Source organism: Tiliqua scincoides, chromosome 5 (assembly GCF_035046505.1).
Source record: "Tiliqua scincoides isolate rTilSci1 chromosome 5, rTilSci1.hap2, whole genome shotgun sequence".
NCBI classification, from domain to species: Eukaryota; Metazoa; Chordata; class Lepidosauria; order Squamata; family Scincidae; genus Tiliqua; species Tiliqua scincoides.
The window spans coordinates 26,069,269-26,084,436 of record NC_089825.1 but is presented as its reverse complement, the minus strand read 5'-3'; the positions used below and the strand labels follow the sequence as shown (position 1 = coordinate 26,084,436).

Here is a 15,168-nt window from a genome sequence, read left to right as displayed (position 1 = left end):
ATACAGCCCACCAGCTGAAGTCCGGCCTGTGTCGAGTTTGGCTTGGGTGAAGTCTCCCACCCAAGTCACCACACCAGACAAAGAAGCCACCCGTTTCAACAACAAACACCATTTGTTTCAACAACCGGTGATGTGTTGATACTAAAAGTTGAACCCCTTTAAAGAGAAAGGTTGTCCACCCTAGCTCTAGAGAGAATTTTCTTGCTTCAAGTAGTGGGTAGTACTAAATGACCTAGAAGGCTCCTCTCTATGATTCTTTATAAATAATGCATTTAATGGTCAAGTGAAAGGCTTTGGTTCACCTTGTCTGACAAGGTTTCTCGCTCTTTGGTTCATAATGCAATATGATATACTGCAATGTTAGGATTAAACTTGTTTGGTAGTTTTGGAACATAGTTTCAAGTTCAGCTGTGGGTCTAATCCATGCACCTGTTTTTAAGGGGAAGGGGAGAAAAGATTTATCTTTCCTTTGAACAGTGACAAACTGGAATAGCATGCATTCAACTGATTAACAACAATTCTATCTTTCAAGTTCAAATGGGAGCCCAATATATTTTTAAGGCATGCATGAAATGTCATTTTGAAAAAGTATGCATGCCACATTCTTTCAAAACATCATTCTATTTTGACATTTAAAATTGGACTTAATATGCCCATTATGAAAAAAATGCATCCAATACTGAGTTGATAAAACTTTAGTATAAATGATATCGTTCCAGTTCAAGTTTTTGTTAGGTAGAGAAAAAGATGTAAATACATTACTTGTGACCAGTCAAGAGTGAAAATCTTTCAGAAAAATCTGAAATAGGTGGGGTGACAAAAGACTTACTAGCCGGGAAGGCAGACAATCCAAACAAATAATAACCTCATGGAAGGGGAATGAAACCTTGCGATTTATTAAATGTTTTATTTTTAAAATCACCAGAGACTCAAGGCAGGTCAGAGCAGAAATGTAACAATGAGATAAAAATCCACACACAAAACACACCGGCACAGGTCTGCAGATTAGGATTGATAGGGAACTACTTAGAAACCACTTAACTGGCCTAAATGAATTCAAGTCATTTGGACTGGATGAACTGCTTCCTAAAGTAATAAAGGAACTGGAAGATGTTCTCACAGAGCCTCTCTCAATTATCTTTGAGAAATCCTGGAACACAGGCAGGGTGCCACTAGATTGGAAGCAGGCTAATGTGGTCCCAATCTTTAAAAAAAAAGGGGGGGAGACCCAGGGAATTACAGACGCATCAGTCTGATTTCAATACGAGGGAAGATAGGAGAACAAATTATAAAATACAAAGTCTACACAAATCTAGACAACTCAGTGATTATTAATAGAACCCAGCATGTATTTTTTAAAAATAAATCTTGCCAGACAAATTTATATTGTCTTTTTTGATTGGATTACTAGTTTACTGGACAGGTGGGAATGCTGTGGATGTAATTTATCTCAATGTCAGTAAAGCATTTGATAAGGTTCCACATGACATCTTAAACAGCAAGTTAGGTAAAATGTGGGCTAGAATGATACAATTGTTAGGTGGATCTGCAACTGGTTGGATGGCCATATACAAAGGGTGTTCATCAATGACTTTCCATCAACCTGAAAGACAGTTTCAAGTGGGGTGCCCCAGGGTTCTGTTTTGGGCACGGTTCTCTTTAATATCTTCATCAAAAACTTGAATAAAGGGATACAAGGGGGCCTCATCAAATTTGTGGATGAAACCAAGTTCGGAGGAGTAGCAAACACAAGTGGAAGCCTTCAGGAAGACCTAGACAAAACGGAATACTGGGCTGAAAGGAATACGATGAAGTTCAACAGGAACAAATGCAAGGTTCTGCATTAGGCAAAAATACCGTATTTTTCGCTCCATAAGACGCACCTGACCATAAGACGCACCTCGTTTTTAGAGGAGGAAAACAGGAAAAAAAATATTCTGAACCAAATAGTGTAATAAAATATTTAATAAACTATAACAGAATAACATTTGAACCATGTAAAGTGAACAGCAGTCAACAGTGGCATTAAGAACCATTATCACTGTCATTAACAAATGGAGAGACTTAAAGGTTTGAGTACTCTAGTTTTCTGGAAACCCCAAGAACTCATCATCGCTAGAGTCAGAATTTATGAAGCTCACAAAAGCAGGTGCACACAAATAGGGGATCACATTATCTTTCTGCTACAATGATGTTCTGCCAAATCCCAATCCACTGGGCCTTGTGCCCGCTTAAGGCTGATCAGTCCCCCTTGTGCAACTCACCAGTGCAGCAAGCAAAAGTGAGTCCAGTTCCACAGATGCCAAGTAAATCAGTCCCATCAATCAGAGTTGCCAAATCAGAGTCCAGAACCAATAAGCCAAATTACAGTCCAAGGTCAGTCAAATCCATCAGGGTATCCAAGACCAGTCACAATCCACAGTCAGATTCCAAATTCAATAAACCCAGTCAGTCTCCTCTCCTACCTCCAACCTGCACTCCTTCAAAACCCACAAACCCTTCCTGCCTCAGGTACTCCTTATATCCCGGAGCGCCCTATTGCCTTCCAGTGGCTGCAGCTGTGCAGCACACTCTGCTGAATGCCCAGGCCTTACCCTTAAAGGGGCCACTGCTGACACCACATCTACCTCCTCGCCAGTTCTTCCGTGATTCCAATACAAATGAACAAGTGAAAAGTCCAACCACAACTTGAATTCTCAAGACACAACAAACCTCTGGATTTATGGTGAGAACCGAGCCTTACCTGGGGCTTGTGCAATAAGCAAACACTGGCATTCTGACCAAGGAGACAGTTTTTTCTTTGTGATGGGGGGGGGGGCTTACATTCAGATGCTGGATGAGGTGAGTGAAAGCGCCCCTCCCCTGCTGTGTGAGTGTGTGGGGGGGGGGCAGAGCATCTGTGTGTGTAAGAGAAGGGGGCAGCCTGTGTGTGTGAGAGAGGGGGGAAAGTGTTTGTGTTGCAGAGAAGTTGTGATGCTCCAGGCTTGGGGTGGGGGGGGGGAAAGAGAGGCTGTGATGCTCCAGGCTTGGGGGGGGGGAGACAGGCTTTCCTGGGAATAAGCCCCCCTGACTCTAATGGGACTTACTTCAGAGTAGGCATGCACAGGATTGGGCAGTGAGACTGCCACCCCACCCACGCTTTCCTGGGAGTGAGCCCCAGTGACTCTGTGACTTACTTCTGAGTAGACAAGCGGGCTTGGGCAGCCACCCCACCCACGCTTTCCTGGGAGTGAGCCCCACTGACTCTGAGACTTACTTCTGAGTAGACAAGCGGGCTTGGGCAGACTGCCACCCCACCCACGCTTTCCTGGGAGTGAGCCCCACTGACTCTGAGACTTACTTCTGAGTAGCCTCTGACTGCCCGGGGAAGCAGAGCAGAGCGAGCGGGCAGGGGGTGGGGCCAGGGCTGGGGCGGAGTTTTTTTTTTTTTTTTTTTTGCAGTATTCGCTCCATAAGACACACTTTTTGGGGGGAAAAAGTGTGTCTTATGGAGCGAAAAATACAGTAACCAAAGATGCAGGTATAGAATGGGAGATACCTGGCTAGGCAGCACAATATGTGAGGGGGTTCTTAGAGTTGCAGCAGATCACAAGATGAACATGAGTTAACAGTGAGATGTGGCTACAAAAAAGGCAAATGCAATTTTAGACTGCACTAGTAAAACGGCAGCTTCCAAGTTGCGAGAAGTTGTGGTTTCATTTTACTCTGCATTGGGTCAGACTTCACTTGGAGTACTATGTCCATTTCTTGGCACCTCACTTTAAGAAAGACACAGCCAAACTGGACAGGGTTCAGAGAGACTGACGAGGATAATCAGAGGGCTGGAGAACAAACCCTACGAGGAAAGGTTGAGGGAACTTGGTGTGTTTAGCCTGGAGAAGAGAAGGCTGAGAAGGGATATGATAGCACTCTTCAAATACCTTAAGGGCTGGAAGACGGGACAAATTTCTTCTGAACTGCCTCTGAAAGTAGAACTAGATCAAATGGGTACAAACTGCAAGAGAAGAGATTCCAATTGGACATCAGGAAAAAATTCCTGACGGTAATGGCGGTTTGGCAGTGGAACAGACCGTCAGGGGACGTGGTAGATTCTCCTTCACTGGAGATCTTCAAGCAGAAGGTTGACAAGCACATGCTGGAGATGCTCCAGGAGGGGCATCCTACTAGAGACAGGGGGTTGGACTAGATGACCTTGTAGGTTCCTTCCAACTCTATGATTCTATGAAACAACACCAACAGCATCCACATGAGGAGAGTGATAAAACTACACAGTAATAAAACATCATCAAGAAAAGTTTGGCCAAAAAAGCAGGAGGGAGAGAACACAGTGAGCCTCTTGAAGAAAGAAATTTCATAGAGAAGTAGTCACAACTGAGAAGGTCTTTCTGCATGTGCCCATAAATCATACCTCAGATAGCAGGGTTCATGCAAGACTGCTTCCCTAGAGGACCTCAAGGTATAGACAGGCTCATATGCAGGAAGATGGGTCTTCAGGTACACATGCCAAGCCACCTGGCTTCAAAAAGCATAACCAGTACCTTGAATGGCACCCAGAAGCAAACCAGTAGCTAATGCAATTGGAACAACAAGGGTGTAGTAATTTCATAATATATTGCCCCCACCCTCATGGTTTTGTTCTGTACCAGGTAAAGCTTCCAATGGATCTTCATGAGTAGCTCCAAGTAAAGCATGTTACAGTTATCTAAATGAAGTGAGGAAGGTATGGATAACCAAAGCCAAGTCTGACTGAGCAAGAAATGGGCACAGCTGGGCATCAGTCAAAGCTCAGCAAAATTACAATGCCAGAGTTGACACTTGGGCATCCAGGACAGAAGTACCTCAAATGAGTTAGAAGGTTAACTTCTCATGTTGCTAACACGAAATTCTTGTGGGTGGAACTTCCCCTTATTCAAACTGCGTTTCCCTCAACTATCTGCTACACATGCCAAGCAGATTAGACAAACCAAGAAAAATATTACTCCAAAAAGAGACAAAAGTGAAGTTACAGGAGTTAAAAAGCAACAGTAGAGAAAAGACAACATAAAAAGTTTGATTCAGAACCTCTGAAACCTCCTAAATGCATTTAAACTTTTAGTAACAACTGAATAATACATTTAAAAAGTATTAAATGTCAATTCATATAATCACTATAATGGGAGATGGTCATCCAAGTTAGATATACTTCCCAACAGACATCTGAACTATTAGTGGTTTCAATAACCAATTTTCTAAAGCGGGGTGTCAAACTAATTTCATACAGTGGGCTGAATATCATTCATGATGTCTGCTGAGGGTCAGAAGTGATGTCATTAGGCAGGAAGTGATGTCATTAAATAGGTCCTTACCAAAAATAAGCACTTTTTCTCACTTAGGAACTCAATAGCTGCACATGACTGAAAAGAAAATATGCAAACCTTTATCATATTTCAAGTTATGGGAAAGCCCAATTTTCAGTGGGCTGCCCTTTCAGCAGTAACACCTCAGCACTGCTCAGAAGTTGAGAGCCTAAGGGCCAGATAAAAAGCTTCTGCGGGCCACATCCGGCCCCTGGGCCTTATGTTATGTCCGCCCCCCCTTCTAAAATACAGAAAGAGAAATTGCCCATGAATTCTATCTAATTCAATTAACTTTTTCACTATAATTTTAGGGAAAGCTGGCAAGAATGTTGGGGGGGGGGGAGTGAATACTTTTTAAAATGTTTTAATTTTTTTCCTTTGACAACCTGAAACCAACTAACAAGGCAGAAACTATAATTATAACATGTCTGCTATGCCTGGTTAATGTCAGCCAGTGTATATTAAACCAGCAAGGCTGGAAAGAAATAAGGGGGAAACTAAACAAATAAAGGGGAAATAAAGGAGAAGAGAACTGTACTAGTGAAGGAGAAAGCCTCCAACCAAATTCCAATCTCCTAATCATGGTTAAGAGACTGGCAACATGACATCTGCACTAGACAACACAAACTACACAGGCCTACAAAAAAAACAACAATTTTTTTTTAAAGTTGCAAGAAGGCTTGAACGTATTTAGAATATTTTTGCGGTCCTGAATCCAAAAATGGCATCAGTTTTTCATCTTCTGCACAAGGAAGCCTATGCTATGGCTTCCTCACAAGCCTATGCCTTGCCTTGAATCAGCACATAAGGAGGCTATGTTGTACATTCAAAACTAGAGCCAATTGGGCACAACCGATGCCATTTTTTGATTCAGCACCCCAAATATACGCAAGAATAGGTCTAACTTTTAAAACAACAAAATGCCTGTAGGCCTGTGCTATTTTTAGAATATCTCCAACAAAATAGAAAAGATTTTCAAAACCTCTATGGAAATAAACAGAATAATTTCTTGTTTCCTATATCTAGCACTTTTCTCTCTTCTCAAATAATCTACTGCGGATAGAATTAAAGAATAGTACCTGATTGGTGGTTTCACTGATTGCTTCCAAAAGTTTTTCCACTGCTGCCTGAAGTCGAGAACTGATATTTAGAACTAGCTCTTCATTTTCAGAGCTTATTTCAACTCCAGCAAAGCCATGCTCTGTAAGGTACTGGGTGAGCTCAAGACCTTCTTCTGTGACTTCTGACCACATACTAAGGTCGTTGCCTTCCAGATCACTGCCATGATATGAAGAAGGTGGGTTTTCTGTAAAAAACGAAAAATAATGTTTTGAGTAGCTTTTTGACATTAAGAATGGCAATAAGTACGTATACAAATAATGAATTATGATCAAACAAAATTGTACAAAAACAGATATATACATATGGCCATACTTACAATTTCAAAGCAGGACTTTACAGCAACAAAATACATACATTTTGCACTAAAGTTTACACAAATAAAGTAGAGAGAATGTTGGTTACAAAAGCAAGCAGAGACAGCAATAAGAAAAGGAGATACTAACGGAAGAAAAATATTTTTGTAGCATGCTATATGGTCTATTCCTCTTATTTCAGATACGCTAATAAATATGACAGGTTGCTTACCTTCAACTGTAATTCTTTGAGTGGTCATTCAGGACACATGCAATGGAGTACTGCATGGGTGCACAATCAATTGTGAAAGCATTCAGACCTTTTTCAAGCATTTTGCCCCTATTCTTGAGCGGAAAAACTCTAAGTGTGCCATGTGCCTTGTGAGTAAGAAGAATGCCAATTCCCCCAATTCCTTTGAAAATCTGGAATTCAACTGTAGAATATGAAGAGAGATTCAACAACTGAAGCCAGACTTGCAAAGGGGATGGTCAGGTGGGTCCTGTGTCTGCAAAGATGACTACATGAGGAACTATAAGTTACAGGTAGGTAACCTGTCCTGATCCACAGTCTCTGTGCAGTCACATGTAGTGGAAAGAAGTCAGCTTTTTCCTTAATGGGAATTGGGTGCAAATTGATCAGAAGATGTTCTGCAGAACTGTGTGCAAACAAGAAAACGGATTCTGACCTTGAGGCCGGGGTATAGTACTTAATAAAGATCAATGGTATATAAACTATTGTTGCTCTACAGAGCTCTGAGAGTAGAACACCTCTCATGCTCATGGCACAGAATAAGAAAGAACCAATCTGATGGAGTGTACTTTCAAGGTGGTTAGTGGTTCTTTCTTAGCCAACTGCTAAGCCAGGGAGATCTTTTTAGTTAACAACTGAGCAAGATGTTGGATAGAAACATGTTTGCCTTTTCAAGATCCTGGAAGCAGATAAACAGCCTGTCATCTTTTCAGAGCAGAGCAATAAATGCCTGATGCCAGGGCAGGAGGTCTGGTCTAGAGGGTAGAGCCTCCGTCTGCCTGAAGATAACATCCACAAGGTCGCCAGTTCGAGGCCACCGGCACGGTGCGACCTTGGAGCAGCTGACAAGCTGAAGCCAAGCAATTCCATCTGCTCTGAGCGTGGGAGGATGGAGGCCACAATGTGAAGCCAGATCGGAATGAAACACCTTGAATGTAGTAGTTCTTGAAAGAAAGAACCTTCTTTGAAATTGTAAAAATTCCTATTTAAATAGGGATTTAGATAAAGCCTGCATATGTAAACCGCCTTGAATAAAGTCTTGAATAAAGACCAAGAAAGGCGGTATATAAATACCTGTTATTATTATGATGATGATGATGGTAAACTGGGCTGTCTTGGTCCTAAATTTGTGTGCTATTTGACTTATCTAAGAAAGCTGATAGCAGTGGTGCCAACATAACTACAGCAGGAGTGAGGGCTGATTCCCAGAGCACTGACTTGAGATGAACCTCCCTGTTCTTTGTCTGCCTTGACAGTTTTGTGTTGTTTTTTTTTACTGTAGATACAGGTCTCTACAGGTCTCTGTGCGGAGGCAGTGAAGAAGGCCAATTCTATGCTTGGGATCATTAGGAAGGGTATTGAGAACAAAACGGCTAGTATTATAATGCCGTTGTACAAATCTATGGTAAGGCCACACCTGGAGTATTGTGTCCAGTTCTGGTCGCCGCATCTCAAAAAAGACATAGTGGAAATGGAAAAGGTGCAAAAGAGAGCGACTAAGATGATTACGGGGCTGGGGCACCTTCCTTATGAGGAAAGGCTACGGCGTTTGGGTCTCTTCAGCCTAGAAAAGATACGCTTGAGGGGGGACATGATTGAGAAATACAAAATTATGCAGGGAATGGACAGAGTGGATAGGGAGATGCTCTTTACACTCTCACATAATACCAGAACCAGGGGACATCCACTAAAATTGAGTGTTGGGCGGGTTAGGACAAACAAAAGAAAATATTTTTTTACTCAGCGTGTGGTCGGTCTGTGGAACTCCTTGCCACAGGATGTGGTGCTGGCGTCTAGCCTAGACGCCTTTAAAAGGGGATTGGACAAGTTTCTGGAGGAAAAATCCATTATGGGGTACAAGCCATGATGTCTATGCGCAACCTCCTGATTTTAGAAATGGGTTAAGTCAGAATGCCAGATGCAGGGGAGGGCACCAGGATGAGGTCTCTTGTTATCTGGTGTGCTCCCTGGGGCATTTGGTGGGCCGCTGTGAGATACAGGAAGCTGGACTAGATGGGCCTATGGCCTGATCCAGTGGGGCTGTTCTTATGTTCTTATGTTATGTCTCCACAACACGACTTTCTCCCAAACAGAAGAAATAAGTGTAACATGAGAGGTCAACACTGAGGTTCTGAACTGTCTATATTGAGGAAACTGAGTATGAGATTATATTGGACATCAAGGTGGAAATTGCCTACGAATTGGGAGTTTGGAACCAAGATATTGAAATTGTTCATATGGAGAGCTAAATATGAAGACTGTAGTACAGTATTGAAGTCTAGGCTGTTTGAATCATGAGAGGTATATATGGCAGAACATGCTACATACCAAGATTCTGTGGGTCCATACTGAGAAGATTCGATATGGAGGCCATTGCCTGACTTTGAGACTGAAACCATTCATGAACTGAACACTAGAAATCGAGGCAAAAGTGATGTGAAGTGACCATCATAAAAAAGCTAGACACAGAATGTGGTGTCAGAGTTTGAACTGAGACTTGAAAGTGATACGGAGAGCAAAGACAAATGTCACTGATATGGAGAATACAAATAGGCCTGGTAAGGGAAGAACCAATCCCCCAGGGAATGAGGCCTGTAAGAGGTTCAAGTTCAAAGTATTTTTTTTAATAAATGTCAGTTTCTGCCTCAAGGATGCACTGGTATTTAAGCAGGCAGCTTTAAGTCACAAAAAGCAGAGATGGAAGCTGATTGGCTGCTTATGTGAGTGTTTAGGTCAGGATGAAACCCCTTTACATAACTCCAGTATGGAAAATATTTTGCCTGGATATTTAATTCACACTTCTTACATGCATCTGAATGCAGCCATCCCTATCAGGATGGAGCTTTCTTAGGCACCCTCAGCACAGAAGCATTATAACTACACCTTGTCTTGATGCTTCCACGTGAATATGGAACTTGTTTAGGCAACTTCCTGGTAGATATCAAAAGACTGATGCAGAGATAACAGCTTTCTGCTTCATGCATGAATGTGGAATGTTGGAATCTCAATCAGAATCAAATATATGAAGTCTGCTTTATTTAGAACAGTCACACACAGACATTGGTTTCATGTTTCTCACATGAGTCTGAACGACTTTCTTGGAATCAAGCTGGTTTACGCTGCTTCAGTTCATAATAACATAAGAACAGCCCCACTGGATCAGGCCATAGGCCCATCTAGTCCAGCTTCCTAGACTAGACTAGATTAGATAGACTAGACTAGATTCCTAGATTTCAATTATCCTCATATAGACTGGGTCAATTTGTGTTCTGGTCACAAAAAGGAGACCGGATTTCTTGACATGTTAAATGACTGTGCCTTAGAGCAGCTAGTCATGGAGCCCACCAAAGGACAGGTGACTCTGGATTTAATATTGTGCGGTACGCAGGACCTGGTTAGAGATGTCAATGTTACTGAGCAATTGGAGAACAGTGAGCATGCTGCGATCCGTTTCAACATGCACGTCGGGGGAAGAATACTGGGCAAATCTCTCACAAAAACCCTTGACTTCCGACAAGTGGACTTCCCTCAAATGAGGAGGCTGGTTAGAAGGAGGTTGAAAGGGAAGGTAAAAAGAGTCCAATCTCTCCAGAATGCATGGAGGCTGCTTAAACCAACAGTAATGGAGGCCCAGCAGAAGTGTATACTGCAAAGAAAGAAGGGCTCCACTAAATTCAGAAGGGTGCCCGCATGGTTAAGCAGCCAAGTCAGAGAGGCCGTAAAGGTCAAGGAAGCTCCCTTCCGTAAATGGAAGTCTTGCCCTAATGAGGAGAATAAAAAGGAGACTTAGCAGAGATGGCATCTTAGCAGAGATGGCAGAGAAATTAAATGAGTTCTTTGCATCTGTCTTCATGGCAGAAGACCTCGGGCAGATACTGCTGCCCGAACAGCCCCTCCTGACCAAGGAATTAAGTCAGATAGAGGTTAAAAGAGAAGATGTTTCAGACCTAATTGATAAATTAAAGATCAATAAGTCAAGAAGGCCAATTCTATGCCTGGGATCATTAGAAAAGGTATTGAGAACAAAACGGCTAATATTATAATGCCGTTGTACAAATCGATGGTAAGGCCACACCTGGAGTATTGTGTCCAGTTCTGGTCGCCAAATCTCAAAAAGGACATAGTGGAAATGGAAAAGGTGCAAAAGAGAGCGACTAAGATGATTACTGGGCTGGGGCACCTTCCGTATGAGGAAAGGCCTCTTCAGTCTAGAAAGGAGACGCCTCAGGGGGGACATGATTGAGACATACAAAATTATGCATGGGAAGAATAAAGTGGATAGAGAGATGCTCTTTACACTCTCACATAACACCAGAACCAGGGGACAGCCGCTAAAATTGAGTGTTTTTGAGTGTCTAAAACCTCCTGATTTTAGAAATGGGCTATATCAGAATGCCAGATGCAAGGGAGAGCACCAGGATGCTAATCTCTTGTTATCTGGTGTGCTCCCTGGGGCATTTGGTGGGCCGCTGTGAGATACAGGAAGCTGGACTAGATGGGCCTATGGCCTGATCCAGTGGGGCTGTTCTTATGTTCCTGTAACTCACAGTGGCCCTAGTGCATCCTAGTGCCCTCCCTTGCATCTGACATAGCCCATTTCTAAAATCAGGAGGTTGCACATACACATAATGTCTTGTAACCTGTAATGCAGGGTGCCCAATGAGCCTCTGGCCCTCTGGAGATTTATTGGAGCCCACACTGGCCTGACACAACTGCTCTCAGCGTGAGGGCAATTGTTTGATGTCTCAAACTGTTTGACGTTTGACGCGTGAACTGTGGATGAGGGCTCCCTTCACTGCTTGTTGTTTCACGTTTGTGATGCAGTAGTGGCCGCAAAGGAAAAGCCAGCCTTGCTTTGTGCAAGGCCTTTTATGGGTCTTGAGCAATTCAAGACCTTCGTTCATTCATATAAGTTTCATCTTTAATATATTCATTTATGGAAACTTATGTGAATTTATTCAAATTTTAAATGTAAATTAATTCTTTCTTTCCCCCGGCCCCCGACACAGTGTCAGAGAGACAATGTGGCCCTCCTGCCAAAACCTTTGGACACCCCTGCCGTAATGGATTCTTCCTCCAGAAATTTGTCCAATCCCCTTTTAAAGGCATCTAGGCCAGATGCCATCACCACATCCTGTGGCAAGGAGTTCCACAGACCAACCACATGCTGGTTGGTTCAAAAGACTTAAGCCCAGACCTCAGCTATCCATCTCAGCTTCCTAGATCATGTATGCTAAAAACAAATCTGTTTTCTTCCTTATCTCAGTGGAGCCTTCATCATTTCCTTTGAGGAAGCTAGCAACAAGATAGCGAAGGAAAAACAGTGGGTGCCTGAAATCTGGAAGTGACTAATCCACTTAGGTTGGGTGAGGTGAGTGCAGACTTCCATAGCACAGGCTTTAAGCAAAGCTACTGGTTCTTTCTGATGTTATAAGAACACTTATAATGGGCACAAAAATCTATGATGTGGCCCTGCAAGACAACAGTAAGAGTTGTGCCCATTGACTCTGTGTGGGTGGGGAGGCTCAGCGGAAATAGTATTCCTTTAAAAAAACAAAACAAAACATGAACTAGTGAGCACTAAGAGACAGAATCAGTTTAAAACCTATGTATTAAGTGTCATCCTTTTGAAATGATGAGGGGCAAAAAGACAATCTTTTGTGATGCTGCTTGAGGTAGTGGTTGAAAAGGAACTGAGGGACTGAACACTGTTCTTGTCCTCAAGGCACATGGTATACACAGGTGTGTACTCAAGAATAGGGGGAGAAAAAGGAAGCCTAGACAAAGCTCTGGAAGCTTCTGAAGTCAGCTTCAGGCATGCATAAATCTCTACTGCACAGAAACCATGAAGAAAAACAAATCTTGGCCATAAACAGCAGCCACTGTCTCTGCCTTCTATGTAGGGAGTTTTCAGCATTTGTCTGGTATAAGCAGTTGCGCATAGCAAGCACAAAGAGTAGTAGCTGAGTGTGCTACCATTCATTCATTCATTACCAGACGGACCCAACAGCATTCAGATCATGTCTTTGAATAAATTACTTTTCTACGTATTGGTTTAAGGTTAATAAATGGGCTTGAGTCAGGATTTTTTTAAGGTATTCTAAACCCCTTTTTATTTGGGGATTAAGGTTGAAATCCTATGCATGTCCTTATGAGTAAGTACCACTGAAACTGGCCTGTACTCCACACTGGCCTGTTTGTATCTCATTTTAAATGTCTAAGACATGTCAGCAAAAATTCAATGCACTGACCATCAGTTAATATACAAATCATTCAAAAAGTCACAAGCCTGGGATTGTCTTTACCCTACATTTCATTTTATAATAAATAATCTTGATCTGCATTTTAGAAATACATTTCATTATCATTTCCCTATTTTGTCTCAGGTTTTAGGTTTAAAAACAATTAAGTGTTCAAGGACTTTTAATAGAATCATTTAATAGTGATATCCTAGCCAGTAAGACATCCCAATGCATCTTGTCTATGAATTAATGCTATTATTTTGTAAAGCCTTGCTTGATGGCTGCTGTACAATATTTGGTATGTATTAAAACAGGGGTGCCCAAACCCCGGCCCTGGGGCCACTTGTGGCCCTCGAGGACTCCCAATGCAGCCCTCAGGGACACCCCAGTCTCCAATGAGCCTCTGGTCCTCCAGAAACTTGCTGGAATCCGCACTGGCCTGATGCAACTACTCTCAGTGTGAGGGCAACTGTTTGACCTCTTGCGTTAGCTCTGGGATGAGGGCTCCTTCCACTGCTTGCTGTTTCACGTCTGTGATGTAGTAGCGGCAGCAAAGAAAAGGCCAGCCTTGCTTTGTGGAAGGCCTTTTATAGGCCTTGAGCTATTACAAGACCTTCATTCATTCATATAAGTTCCACTTCTAGTATATTAATTTATGTAAAATTATGTAAATTTGTTCAAATTTGAAATGTAAATTAATTCTTTTTTCCCCCGGCCCCCGACACAGTGACAGAGAGGTGATGTGGCCCTCCTGCCGAAAACATTGGACACCCCTGCGTTAGAACATAACTGAAATATTTTCCTTCATACTAATTCTTGTTACATATCTCCTTTTAGCTTTTGTAAGGCTAACATAAATTTCAAAAATTGCAACACTCCATGGGAAATAAAATTGAAACATAGTTTTATATGAATGAAATGAATAGCTGGATGAATTTAGTTTACATTCACATGGCACCTTTCATCTGCACAGGATTTCAAAGCACTTTACATGCCCTGCAGAATTAAACTCATAATTACAGTATTAAGGTACAGTTTTCATAGGGATTGCTGGTAACTGTTTTCAGTCAACATATTGTGCAATATTAGAATGGATTTGGAGAACTAAAATATTAAAAACTTTCCAAACCCCTGTTTAAAAACAACAACACACACATGCACAAAAGACTTGCAATGACTTAACCACACACCCTTTATAATAATGTAAACAAATATGATTATATTCAGTACCCAGGAGGTAGAGGGTTTCTGGGTAGCCAGGTGTATTGCAGGAGCTTTAATATCCTCCGAGTAGAAAGGACCTATGAGATGCACATCCAGGATACTGTCTGTCAATGCTATACCAATGCACTGGTTAAGACTAAGTGGAGGGAAAGCAAACCCCCTACTGAGCCACCAACGCCACTTACTGACGCAACTGATGCTTTCTGAAGTTCACCCATCTTAAGCACTGACCACGTAAGAGACCCTGCTTAGCGTCTGACAAAATAAGAACTGGAGTATAGTAAGCAGAGCTACAGAAAAAAATAGTCAAATAAAAAGGATATATTAGTTTCTGTGAATTCTATTCTGTGTGCAGAGACAGAAGGATTATTTGATTACTCAAGGATAAAGCTACCCGTCCCTGTATTGGGCAGTGGTGCATGATCTCCCCTTTATCCCAGGAAAATGGGCTCCCAAGCCTTGCAGTTCCTGGTTATAAGCTACTGAAACTACTCCGCGTGGCTACAACAGATCTGAAAGATACAGCACAGCATGCCCCTCCTATCTCAGAATTCAAAAATGATTGGGCATTGCCATCTAATGGGGTGTATTTTACCCCCTTAGCTGCGCCCTGCAGTTTTAGCAAATATGACACTGTTACTAGTTTTATCTTTCAGCTACATTTGAAGCATGGAAACATAAAATATATCCTTTTGAATTTT

General features: G+C 42.2%; 1 protein-coding gene across 7 annotated transcripts in view; it reads right to left on the bottom strand.

Annotated features, from left to right (window-relative positions):
- AKAP9 (A-kinase anchoring protein 9) overlaps nt 1–15,168 on the bottom strand; it is a 140,974-nt gene that overhangs the window by 50,625 nt on the left and 75,181 nt on the right. For all 7 annotated transcript variants that reach the window (XM_066627829.1, XM_066627835.1, XM_066627832.1 and 4 more), the window contains one exon: nt 6,416–6,642. In XM_066627829.1, the coding sequence (XP_066483926.1) occupies nt 6,416–6,642 (227 nt within the window). The remainder of the gene's footprint in view (nt 1–6,415; nt 6,643–15,168) is intronic.